At 34.2% G+C, this 12,481-nt stretch overlaps 1 protein-coding gene and 2 long non-coding RNA genes across 6 annotated transcripts; all 3 read left to right on the top strand.

Annotated features, from left to right (window-relative positions):
* The first annotated feature begins 845 nt into the window (after positions 1-845).
* Positions 846-3,989, top strand: LOC106365245 (phenylacetaldehyde synthase-like). The gene is made up of 12 exons (XM_048739666.1): positions 846-945; positions 1,024-1,156; positions 1,313-1,385; positions 1,495-1,725; positions 1,795-1,958; positions 2,038-2,178; positions 2,529-2,588; positions 2,660-2,824; positions 2,898-2,954; positions 3,016-3,080; positions 3,171-3,432; positions 3,531-3,989. Coding segments are annotated over exons 1-12 (1,473 nt in total). The 5' UTR covers positions 846-943; the 3' UTR covers positions 3,651-3,989.
* Positions 3,990-5,684: 1,695 nt separating this feature from the next.
* LOC106365246 lies at positions 5,685-8,148 on the top strand. Of its 2 annotated transcripts, none has more exons than XR_001273433.3 (6): positions 5,685-6,307; positions 6,397-6,487; positions 6,602-6,646; positions 6,749-6,925; positions 6,997-7,113; positions 7,828-8,148. It is a non-coding gene; the product is annotated as an uncharacterized LOC106365246 (long non-coding RNA). The 2 variants fall into 2 exon arrangements; XR_001273435.3 differs by having other exon boundaries at positions 5,686-6,307; positions 7,003-7,113.
* Positions 8,149-8,249: 101 nt separating this feature from the next.
* On the top strand, positions 8,250-12,279 carry LOC106429688. 3 transcript variants are annotated; one of them, XR_007316188.1, is made up of 6 exons: positions 8,250-10,438; positions 10,528-10,618; positions 10,733-10,777; positions 10,880-11,056; positions 11,128-11,244; positions 11,950-12,279. It is a non-coding gene; the product is annotated as an uncharacterized LOC106429688 (long non-coding RNA). The 3 variants fall into 3 exon arrangements; XR_007316186.1 differs by having other exon boundaries at positions 8,255-10,438; positions 11,959-12,279; XR_007316187.1 differs by having other exon boundaries at positions 8,256-10,438; positions 11,134-11,244; positions 11,959-12,279.
* The last annotated feature ends 202 nt before the right edge of the window (positions 12,280-12,481 follow it).

Below are 12,481 nucleotides of genomic sequence, written 5' to 3' on the forward strand. Positions count from 1 at the left end.
AAGGGGAAGATAAAGACAAAACAACATTTAATATGTTTTGTTGTTAGCAAACTAAGGAAAACCACTTCCTTCAAACCAAGGTAGAAACACCACTAAAAGCAACCTAAGAACACATACAAATTAGAGAGAAGGGTCCAACAGTAAAAGCAAAAGAAGCCCTTTAAAATGACGATTGCAACAAAAAAAAATCTAAAGAACCACTGACAAGAATTTCGAGAAGCGAAGATACGGACGGAAAACACCATGCAATACATAAGGCACATCAATGACCAAACCACCATCGTCGACCCTTAACTAAAGGTTCCAAATTTAAAATTTAGATATGCTTTCTGGAAAACATCTAACAGACCAAAAGAACACGTAAACCGAAGAAGAAAATAATTAAAAGTTCAAAAAAAAACTAGGCCGGTTGTGGTTAAAAAATCGGACATAAAAAATATAGATTTTTGATTAATTTGGGGAGAGAGAGGATTGTAATCAAGAACTAAGCTGTATTAAACAATCAATTAGAGTAGTTAAAAAAATTGTTAGGTCGTTGGTAAAAAGAAAAACAATAGCCTAACGAAGTCTATAGTCCTAATGCAATAGTTGCAGACAATAGAGTTTAGATATGAGAAGAAGAAAAAAAGATAAACATTATTTCTACCTGAAATCTCACCATTGCAACGTTGACACACACACACACAAGTACAACCATTTCTCATTACTCTCGTGATAACGATTTGGGTGGACAACATAATTAGTTGGACAGGGTTATTCAGTACTATTTTGTTCTTTATTTAAAATGTTTTATAATTGTTTAAAACATTTAAAAATTGTACAAAAACAAAACACACTCCCGATCCTATATATAAGAGGAAACTAAGCAGGCTGAAACCCAAACCATTCAGGAAGGCTTCTGAGACATAAACACAAAATTAGAAGCTACGCAAGGAAAAAAAAAATGTAAGTTCTTTAAAGTTGGTAAATGATCTCTGAAGAATATTTTTCTGAAGTAATTGTTTTTTTATTATTATGGAACAGGGAAAATGGTAGTAGGCACGTGCTGAAGCCGATGGACTCTGAGCAACTGAGAGAGTACGGACATCGAATGGTGGACTTCATTGCTGATTATTACAAAACTATCGAATCTTTCCCTGTCCTTAGCCAAGTTCAGGTCACTTTCTTTTCAATTTGATGTGGGTTTTATTCAATAAAATTTGCTATGTCAAAGGGTCTAACCAAAGTTGAAGTGTCGTCACATTATGTTTTTGCTATAGTTTTGTTGGCTCATTCACACAATGTTGATATTTTACTTGTCTCTATGATACAGCCTGGTTATCTTCACAACCTTTTGCCTGATTCAGCACCAGACCACCCTGAAACAGTTGAACAAGTTCTTGATGGTGAATTAAACTGAATACTCACTTCCATTTTTTTTGTTTGGGCCATTTCCGATACTTTTTGGTTGAGCATAGACAGATCTGATGTGAGTTTTTTTTTTTTTTTTTGCAGATGTTAAAACGAAGATATTGCCTGGAGTAACTCACTGGCAAAGCCCCAACTTCTTTGCTTATTACCCGTCTAACAGCAGCGTTGCAGGGTTCTTGGGTGAGATGTTGAGTGCTGGTGTTGGAATTGTTGGTTTTAGTTGGGTAACGTCTCCAGCTGCCACTGAGCTCGAAATGATCGTTCTTGATTGGCTTGCCAAACTTCTAAACCTACCCGAGCATTTTCTCTCCAAAGGTTATATAAAATCTTGTCAAAAATAATCATTTGGCGTAAGACCTAACTTAGGTAAAAGCTGTAATGTAGGAAATGGAGGTGGAGTCATTCAAGGGTCAGCTAGTGAAGCTATTCTTGTTGTTATGATTGCTGCCCGCGATAAGGTCTTAAGAAGCGCTGGCAAGAACTCCCTTGGGAAGCTCGTTGTCTACTCCTCTGACCAGACACATTCAGCTCTACAGAAAGCTTGCCAGGTGAATATTTTTTTCAGATTTTGATCAAAGAAAGTTTTGTTTAAAAGAAACTGACTTCTTCTGTTTTTGTGATTGACAGATAGCTGGAATCCATCCGGAGAATTGTAGGGTGCTGAAAGCAGATTCCTCTACAAATTATGCTCTGCGTCCAGAATTGCTTCAAGAAGCCGTTTCTCGGGATCTTGAAGCTGGATTGATTCCTTTCTTCTTGTGTGGCAATGTAAGCACTAGCTAACTTGTTACTTGCTCTCAGGGCTGGTTCAATATTGTCATTACATGCCCTTGGACATAAATATTTTTCGGTCCTATAATTATTAAATTTCAAAATTTCAAAATATTATTAAATCTTATTATTTTATAAACAATTTGATTAATTTATCTGCTTTTATTTTAGTTTTGACTAAATACTTAATATTATTATATTTTAGAACAAAATTCAAATTTAAATCTATAGGATGTATATTAATGAAAAAAAAAAAAATTGGATTGGGACCTGGCCCCCAAAACTAAGCCAGCTCTGCTTACTCTGAAGCATGTTTATTTTCTGAAAGACTCGTTTGTTATTTGCAGGTTGGAACAACTTCTTCAGCAGCAGTTGATCCACTAGCCGCACTGGGAAAGATTGCAAAGGTTATTTATTTCACATTTCATAAAAGCAGAGGAACTGATGCTAATTCTCTTATTAACTACTGCATTCTCAGAGCAATGAGATATGGTTTCACGTGGACGCAGCGTACGCTGGAAGTGCTTGTATATGTCCAGAGTATAGACAGTACATAGACGGAGTAGAAACTGCAGACTCATTTAACATGAATGCTCACAAATGGTTCCTCACCAACTTCGATTGTTCCCTGCTTTGGGTGAAGGTACATATGATATCCCCTCTTTTTTAGTCTCACTTTCTCCTCGTATACTGAAAAACACATGTTGATAAAACAGGATCAGCATGCTCTCACTGAAGCTCTGTCAACAAATCCAGAGTTTCTCAAAAACAAGGTACGAATGATTTTGATTTCATATTCAATTCTTATTATTATCAACTTTTTTTTTTTGGCAGGCCTCTCAGGCAAACTTAGTTGTTGATTACAAAGACTGGCAGATCCCTCTCGGACGAAGATTCAGGTTCTTTGCTTTCCCAGAAAACTAAAATTTAAAAATGATAAGATACAATATTCTGAGCTTTTTGTGTGTGTGTGTGTGTGTGTTTAACAGATCATTGAAACTATGGATGGTTTTAAGGCTCTATGGAGCTGAGGCTTTGAAGAACTATATAAGAAACCACATCAAGCTGGCTAAAGATCTTGAACAACTTGTCTCTCAAGATCCTAACTTTGAGGTTATCACTCCTCGGATCTTTTCTCTCGTCTGCTTTCGTATCGTTCCTACCGATAACGATGAAAAGAAGTGTAATAGTCGAAACCTTGAGCTCCTAGAGGCAGTAAATTCCTCAGGGAAACTCTTCATTTCTCACACTGTAAGTACTGACTTCTCTTTTCTTCTCTGTTGGATGATTTTATTACTTTAATTAAAGACATAACTGTATATATGCATTTCTTTGCGTGGGGGAAAAAGGCTTTGTCGGGAAAAATCGTTCTACGTTGTGCCATTGGAGCGCCGTTGACAGAGGAGAAGCACGTGAAGGAGACATGGAAGGTTATTCAGGAAAAAGTATCTTACTTGCTTCGCAAGTAAAACAAATATAAAAAGGGACACTATAGTGAGCTGTTTTTTGCCAACAAATCAAGGATGCATTGGATTGGATTGGATTGGATTGGTTTGGTTTGGTTTGATATAATCATATTAAATAAAAAAAAACTTACCAAAGTTGGAATAACAAGTGAACTTCGGTATGATTGTGTATCTCTTTCTATATATTTTTTCTTCCAATTGTGTGTATTTTATCTTTTCTCCAGTTGTGTGTAACTGTGTATTCTATCTTTTGGTTTGGTTTATTGCGGTTAACTTTAACCATTAACAATGAACTTATTGTAAGCATATGAGAAAATCTTTTAAAATTTATCCAATACTTTATTCTTGCGACCCAAACATGTGGACTTGTTTATATTTGTTTCATCATGATACCTTAACCAAATTTTAAATGTGGTTATGAGAGTATATATATGAGTTGTAAACCATTTAAAAGCTTAATTTTAAATATAAAAAGTGAATCCACTATCTAAAACTATATTAACAAATATTAAGTTTAACAAAGAGTTTTAGGTGTTGATTGATTAAGTTTTAGATGAGTGCCAAACTTTTTATCAGTCAATCAACTTTTTGGTGTATACACGAGCATAATGACTTACATTTTATTTATAAAAATTAGGAATAAATGATTAGAGTAATTCAAATAACCAAATCGATGTTATGAAATCAACATGAACAATGTATGTTAGTTGTACTTAGGGGTGTCAAAATGGATAAACCAACCCAAACCAAACCATATTCAAATGGTTTTAAGCTTATATGGGTTATGGTTTTAACCAATCCATTTGACAAATGTATTGGGTCAATCCATAACACATTTAAGTTAATGAGTTAATGGTTTTAATGGTTAACCCATGAACAATAATTTTATAGTTTAAATGGTTACTAAGTAAAAATATTATTTTGGGGCTGAAAACAAAATGAATACTTAGACTTTTGATAAATACAATTATATGGTTTTGGTGTTAGAAACAATATAATTATTTTAGCATAATTTTGTGATTTTAGTGAGAAAACTATTTTTAACATTTTGGCGGAAAAAAGAAAGATTTTCTGTTTTAGCGAAAATACAATTTTACGGTTGTGGCGAGAAAACACAGTATCACGGTTTTGGCCGGAAAATAAAATATTGCGGTTTTGGCGGGAAAACACGATTTTGCGGTTTTGGCGGGAAAACTCAATTTTACGATTTCGACAGGAAAACTCAATTTTACGGTTTTGGCGGGAAAACTCAGTTTTACGATTTTGGCAGTAAATTCAATTTTACGGTTTTCACGAGATAACACGATTTTATGGTTTTGGTGGGAAAACAAATTTTGCGGTTGTGACTGAAAACACAATTTTCCCAAGAAAGCATAATTTTACGGTTTTGGCGGGAAAACTCAATTTTACCGTTTTGGCGGGAAAATCGATTTTGTAGTTTTGGCTGAAAAACTCAAATTTACGCTTTTGGCGGGAAAATTCAATTTTTCGGTTTTGGCGGGAAACTCAATTTCACGGTTTTAGCGGGAAAACATGACGTTGTCGTTTGGTAGGAAAATTTGATTTTACTGTTTTGGCGGGAAAATGCAACTTTGCAGTTTGGCGGGAAAACTCAATTTTACGGTACCCGACCCAGAGACGCAAACGTCTAGGAATCGAAGAACCCATACCCGAAAGAAACCGGTATCCGACCCAGAGACGCAAACGTCCATACCTGAACACATCTTACGAATGCATCCTTCATCATATAATTTTGTGAATGAAGTTCATTGATACAAAGAAAAAAATTGTTATTTGTTGGCTTGAAATATTGGAATTGATAACGTTTTTTATCATTAATAACAAAATCTGAACAATAAATGGTTTGTTAGTTAAAAATCTGTTAGTTTTAAAAATTAAATTTATCGGTGTGTGTCTGAATAACAGAGATTATTAGTTCTAAAAATATTAGTGCATTGAAAGACAAAAAAATAGAAAGAAGAACTCGTGAACAAACATCTTTATATATAAAAGAGAGTTTCCTCTCTCCTGGGCGCGCCACGTCAGCATCCAGCTAAGAAATTCGAGTTTTGTGGGCGTGACACGTGTCGAGGTAAGGAAAATGCGCCGTTTCATTAACTGCAATTGATACGAGCTTTTATGAATGTGTTTGGGCCTCAAGTGTGGATGAAGAAACCAGTCAACCAGCCCAATAGAAATCAACTTTAACGTTTAGGTTTAAGCGTCACCTTCCATCCGACGTCGTACGAATCCTTCTCAATCAAGAACCATATAGCCATTAATGGAGTTTCAGGAAGATGTTCGAGATGTATCTTCCTGATGAATCTTTGGATCAATTTTTTTTATTAGTTTCTGGATCTAGCTTTGTTCGCGTCCGTTCATCTAAGATTCTTCTCCTCTAAAACGTTATGGATACATCAATTCATCGCCATTAAGAAGCATTTACTCCTTTGGACTACCACATTCAAACATTCAATGCTTTGTATTCCTCTTCCAGGCGGTGTTTATATACTTAATCTTCTAAACATCTCGCAAAGACGTTTCGACATGCCCGTGACTATTGAATACAGTATCACTTTCAATATAGAAGCTGTTTAATGGCTAAATCATCGATTCTTCTTGCATATTCTGAGACTGGAAGCTGTTCTTCCACCGTCAAGGTGCGATTGCTCAGATTCTCTCTTATGGGTTTTTGTTTTCTTCTTACAAACTTACACCTACATTTGATCGACCGATGTGTTGTTCGCAGGAATCCATGACCATAGCTATATCGGTTCACATGATCCAGCAAGACCCAAACTGTTCATATTCATTGGTACATCCAATTCCTTCCTACAAAGGTTAGGTTGATCTAAATCTCTCCGTCAGATCTTTGGAACAGCTGATTTTGTTTTGTTTTTCTTTAATATATGATGTTTTCAGTCTGAAAATGGACTTTTGACAATTTCTTTTAGGAAGGAGCAAGGAAGACAATAAGACGACAGTAAACCAAAATCGAGGTTTTTTCTAATTATTATAGATTTCTTTCTTTTCATTTTCTGAAAGTTTTGTATTTTGTCTTAGAATACCTTGGAATGCGATGTTAATGAGAACAGTTTCAGACTACTGTATGTTTAGATAAGCACTGGATATTGAAGAAGAAGCATGATATGGAGGACTCCGGAATGCATGAAACCATCTGTACTTTCTTACGGATTTTGCTTTCTTTTTCCTCTCATCTGTAGTCCAGAAGGTGTGGAGAGTTGATGGGCGTGAATCTGATAATGGTTGATCAAAAGGTAACTATTCTTACTGTTTACTTCGATTTAACACCTTCTGGATTATCCTATTTACATGTCCTCTTACATAGCCGCAGTCAACAAAGCAACATAGCTTCTGTTCAGGCTCCGAGACACTGAAACCGCCGTCATGTATCCTATGGCATTCACAACCCTTCTGTATTCAGATCCATGATCAATTTGATGGGGTTAGTTCTTTCTTTTCTTTTGTGTGTATTCACATGCCGATACTGAAGCTGGATTTAAATCCCTAGATCAGATTTTAATTTCTATGTTTAACTAAGAAAGTTGTGTTTGGAAAATTTTATGGATGTGTTGGTGAGCGAGATGTGGTCTCATAGATATCCTGCGATTTTTTAAATCTTATGCTTTTTAAAATTTTCTGTCGCTATTTATTAGCTCTTATACCATTACATAAATTGTGTGATGATGTGTGTACGCCCATGTGTTCTTGGTTACGTCTTTCAAGATTTTCAATGATGATTCGTGAAGATTACATGTTGACTTCCAATATTTTTTTTTGAATTGGTAATTATTGTGAAAACCTTTGGTGGAAACATGAAATTATGAACTTTGTTGTGTTCTATTAGCTATTTCACTCACACTTTATACCATCCCATAAATGATGAGATGATGTGTGTGTGTCTGCCCCTCTGTTCATGAAGATATACAGTTCTGATGTCATGTATTTGTTTTTAGGATTGGTAACATTTAGATTGCTCTAATTACTATGAAAACCACTGATGGGAACATGAAAGTATAAATTTTTGTTGTGCTCTATTAGCTCTTTGACTGTACTTTTCAGGTGCAATACTTTTGTGCTCTCAGTGTGGAGAAGCAGATACTCTTATCGCTCAAATCTACTAAATTTTTTTCTACTAAACGTTAAATAGTATTTCCAGGTGGTGGTGATGACGGTGGCAGAGGAGGGGTTGCAGTGGTGGTGCTCATGAAGAGCATATCGGGCATGGAGAATCAGAAGATGGCGAGGGACCGGAGAAGATGTGGAATGGTTCGTCGACCAGTGACATGGAACAGATGGATCTGGGACTATTCTAATGATCACCACTATTCTATTTAACTGGGATTGCTTTCATACGTAAGTTGTTGTTTATCATAGTTTTAAGAATATTTGTCTGTGTTTAAGATTTAAGATTACACTTTTTGGTTTTAACCTTATCACAAACTCAGTCCAAAACATGGAGAATTCTTTTTTACCAAATGATACTCTTTCTTTTTTACAAAAAAATATGCTTTGTTTTCTATAAGTGCAGTCACTACAATTTCATTTTTGAGGTGTTTTACCTTTGTAATAGTTTGCTACCACTCCATTGATGGTAAACATAATGCTCCGGAACGGCTAAGTACAGTCTATGATAATACCAACATATTTTGCGAAGTAATATATTTTCGTTTACTATGGAATAATATCATATACAAAAAGAGAATAAGTCAAGAGAAAATAACATAAAAGTATACATTAAACTAGGGCTTAGAAAAATATCAAAATCGGAAAATCCAACTTAATATCGAAGATATAAAATATAATATTCAAAATAGCTAAAATACTCAAAAAATACTTAGAGCTGTCAAAAATGCCTGAAAGTATTTAAAAACTGTCAAAAGTAAATACTTAAAATATTAAAAAAAAAGAAGACTCAAAACAATAAATATTTAGTGGTTTTTCCACTCTAATATCAAACGAACCAAATTTCATGATAATTTTATGTATTTAGTTATACATAATTATAACATATAAGAATATTACTTTTATTTTGGGATTTGAAGATTTTAAAATATATTTGGGTTTCAATAAAATAAAATAAAATAAACGGGTAGCAACCGAACCCGAACCAAAACTAATAAATATCCAAATAAAACTTAAATCTCTATATCTTAAAACCCAAAATCTGAATAGCCATAAAATTAAACTCGATCTAATATGATGTCCACTCATGCATTAAATTACAATTAAAATAAACTAGAAGTATAACTCACATTGCTTATCTGCTCTTAAAAATAATTCTACAACAGAATTCTTATAGTGACGACCATTAAGATATCTCTAACAACATTATAATTAAAAAAAAAGAGCTTGATTGTAAAAAATATGAAAACAAATACGAACTATAATTTTTAAGTAATATAAAAACAATTGTAAAAAATGTAAAAATAATTACAAAAATGTATAAATAACTCTAAAACTACAACATATTTTATAAAAAATGCGCACACCGACCCCTACCTTAATATACAATTTAGTAAACACAGATTACAAATAGATATGCAAGACTTATTATAAACACTACAAGTATTGATCATAACTATATAAATGATCTTTTAGAAATATGTAAAACTAAGATAAAATTATACTTGAATTGTACACAAATTTTTTTATATAATCAGAAGAGTTAATCTTTTAAGCTAAAGAATTAAAATATTATCTTCACATCAAATTTTCAAAGAAACCGGCTAAATTTAATAAGATTATTAAAATATTAAAAATAAACTATAGAATAAACTAACATATAACTTCTACACACCAACATTCTTGAAAACCTTAAATTTTATAATACATTTCTCTTGCAAAAAACCCATAGACCATGTTCTAAAATAAGATACAATTCTATAGCTTCATACATCACATATAAATCATACCTCCGCGCGTAGCGCGGATCGGCCCTAGTATCATAAATAGGACACATCAATAAAAACAAAAATATGATAGAGAAAATTCACTGACTAAAAATTCCTTTTGATATTAACGTCCCAATATTTTTTTTTAAATTCTTTGAAATAATTATTTGTTAACTCTTTTGTAAAATCATCACAAGGTATGATTTTGGTTGTTCTATAAAAAATTATCTTTAAAAGCAGTGGAGTCGTCAGGAGAAATCAGCATCCAGCTAAGAAATTCGAGTTTTGTGGGCGTGACACGTGTCGAGGTAAGGAAAATGCGCCGTTTCATTAACTGCAATTGATACGAGCTTTTATGAATGTGTTTGGGCCTCAAGTGTGGATGAAGAAACCAGTCAACCAGCCCAATAGAAATCAACTTTAACGTTTAGGTTTAAGCGTCACCTTCCATCCGACGTCGTACGAATCCTTCTCAATCAAGAACCATATAGCCATTAATGGAGTTTCAGGAAGATGTTCGAGATGTATCTTCCTGATGAATCTTTGGATCAATTTTTTTTATTAGTTTCTGGATCTAGCTTTGTTCGCGTCCGTTCATCTAAGATTCTTCTCCTCTAAAACGTTATGGATACATCAATTCATCGCCATTAAGAAGCATTTACTCCTTTGGACTACCACATTCAAACATTCAATGCTTTGTATTCCTCTTCCAGGCGGTGTTTATATACTTAATCTTCTAAACATCTCGCAAAGACGTTTCGACATGCCCGTGACTATTGAATACAGTATCACTTTCAATATAGAAGCTGTTTAATGGCTAAATCATCGATTCTTCTTGCATATTCTGAGACTGGAAGCTGTTCTTCCACCGTCAAGGTGCGATTGCTCAGATTCTCTCTTATGGGTTTTTGTTTTCTTCTTACAAACTTACACCTACATTTGATCGACCGATGTGTTGTTCGCAGGAATCCATGACCATAGCTATATCGGTTCACATGATCCAGCAAGACCCAAACTGTTCATATTCATTGGTACATCCAATTCCTTCCTACAAAGGTTAGGTTGATCTAAATCTCTCCGTCAGATCTTTGGAACAGCTGATTTTGTTTTGTTTTTCTTTAATATATGATGTTTTCAGTCTGAAAATGGACTTTTGACAATTTCTTTTAGGAAGGAGCAAGGAAGACAATAAGACGACAGTAAACCAAAATCGAGGTTTTTTCTAATTATTATAGATTTCTTTCTTTTCATTTTCTGAAAGTTTTGTATTTTGTCTTAGAATACCTTGGAATGCGATGTTAATGAGAACAGTTTCAGACTACTGTATGTTTAGATAAGCACTGGATATTGAAGAAGAAGCATGATATGGAGGACTCCGGAATGCATGAAACCATCTGTACTTTCTTACGGATTTTGCTTTCTTTTTCCTCTCATCTGTAGTCCAGAAGGTGTGGAGAGTTGATGGGCGTGAATCTGATAATGGTTGATCAAAAGGTAACTATTCTTACTGTTTACTTCGATTTAACACCTTCTGGATTATCCTATTTACATGTCCTCTTACATAGCCGCAGTCAACAAAGCAACATAGCTTCTGTTCAGGCTCCGAGACACTGAAACCGCCGTCATGTATCCTATGGCATTCACAACCCTTCTGTATTCAGATCCATGATCAATTTGATGGGGTTAGTTCTTTCTTTTCTTTTGTGTGTATTCACATGCCGATACTGAAGCTGGATTTAAATCCCTAGATCAGATTTTAATTTCTATGTTTAACTAAGAAAGTTGTGTTTGGAAAATTTTATGGATGTGTTGGTGAGCGAGATGTGGTCTCATAGATATCCTGCGATTTTTTAAATCTTATGCTTTTTTAAATTTTCTGTCGCTATTTATTAGCTCTTATACCATTACATAAATTGTGTGATGATGTGTGTACGCCCATGTGTTCTTGGTTACGTCTTTCAAGATTTTCAATGATGATTCGTGAAGATTACATGTTGACTTCCAATATTTTTTTTTGAATTGGTAATTATTGTGAAAACCTTTGGTGGAAACATGAAATTATGAACTTTGTTGTGTTCTATTAGCTATTTCACTCACACTTTATACCATCCCATAAATGATGAGATGATGTGTGTGTGTCTGCCCCTCTGTTCATGAAGATATACAGTTCTGATGTCATGTATTTGTTTTTAGGATTGGTAACATTTAGATTGCTCTAATTACTATGAAAACCACTGATGGGAACATGAAAGTATAAATTTTTGTTGTGCTCTATTAGCTCTTTGACTGTACTTTTCAGGTGCAATACTTTTGTGCTCTCAGTGTGGAGAAGCAGATACTCTTATCGCTCAAATCTACTAAATTTTTTTCTACTAAACGTTAAATAGTATTTCCAGGTGGTGGTGATGACGGTGGCAGAGGAGGGGTTGCAGTGGTGGTGCTCATGAAGAGCATATCGGGCATGGAGAATCAGAAGATGGCGAGGGACCGGAGAAGATGTGGAATGGTTCGTCGACCAGTGACATGGAACAGATGGATCTGGGACTATTCTAATGATCACCACTATTCTATTTAACTGGGATTGCTTTCATACGTAAGTTGTTGTTTATCATAGTTTTAAGAATATTTGTCTGTGTTTAAGATTTAAGATTACACTTTTTGGTTTTAACCTTATCACAAACTCAGTCCAAAACATGGAGAATTCTTTTTTACCAAATGATACTCTTTCTTTTTTTACAAAAAAATATGCTTTGTTTTCTATAAGTGCAGTCACTACAATTTCATTTTTGAGGTGTTTTACCTTTGTAATAGTTTGCTACCACTCCATTGATGGTAAACATAATGCTCCGGAACGGCTAAGTACAGTCTATGATAATACCAACATATTTTGCGAAGTAATATATTTTCGTTTACTATGGA

The sequence above is a fragment of the Brassica napus genome, chromosome A9 (assembly GCF_020379485.1).
Source record: "Brassica napus cultivar Da-Ae chromosome A9, Da-Ae, whole genome shotgun sequence".
NCBI classification, from domain to species: Eukaryota; Viridiplantae; Streptophyta; class Magnoliopsida; order Brassicales; family Brassicaceae; genus Brassica; species Brassica napus.

Excerpts from the sequence above, each read along its gene's own strand:
- LOC106365245 (XM_048739666.1), top strand. Across the intron at positions 2,955-3,015 it reads CAGAGTTTCTCAAAAACAAG|GCCTCTCAGGCAAACTTAGT; the intron begins GTACGAATGATT and ends TTTTTTTGGCAG. Across the intron at positions 3,433-3,530 it reads AACTCTTCATTTCTCACACT|GCTTTGTCGGGAAAAATCGT; the intron begins GTAAGTACTGAC and ends TGGGGGAAAAAG.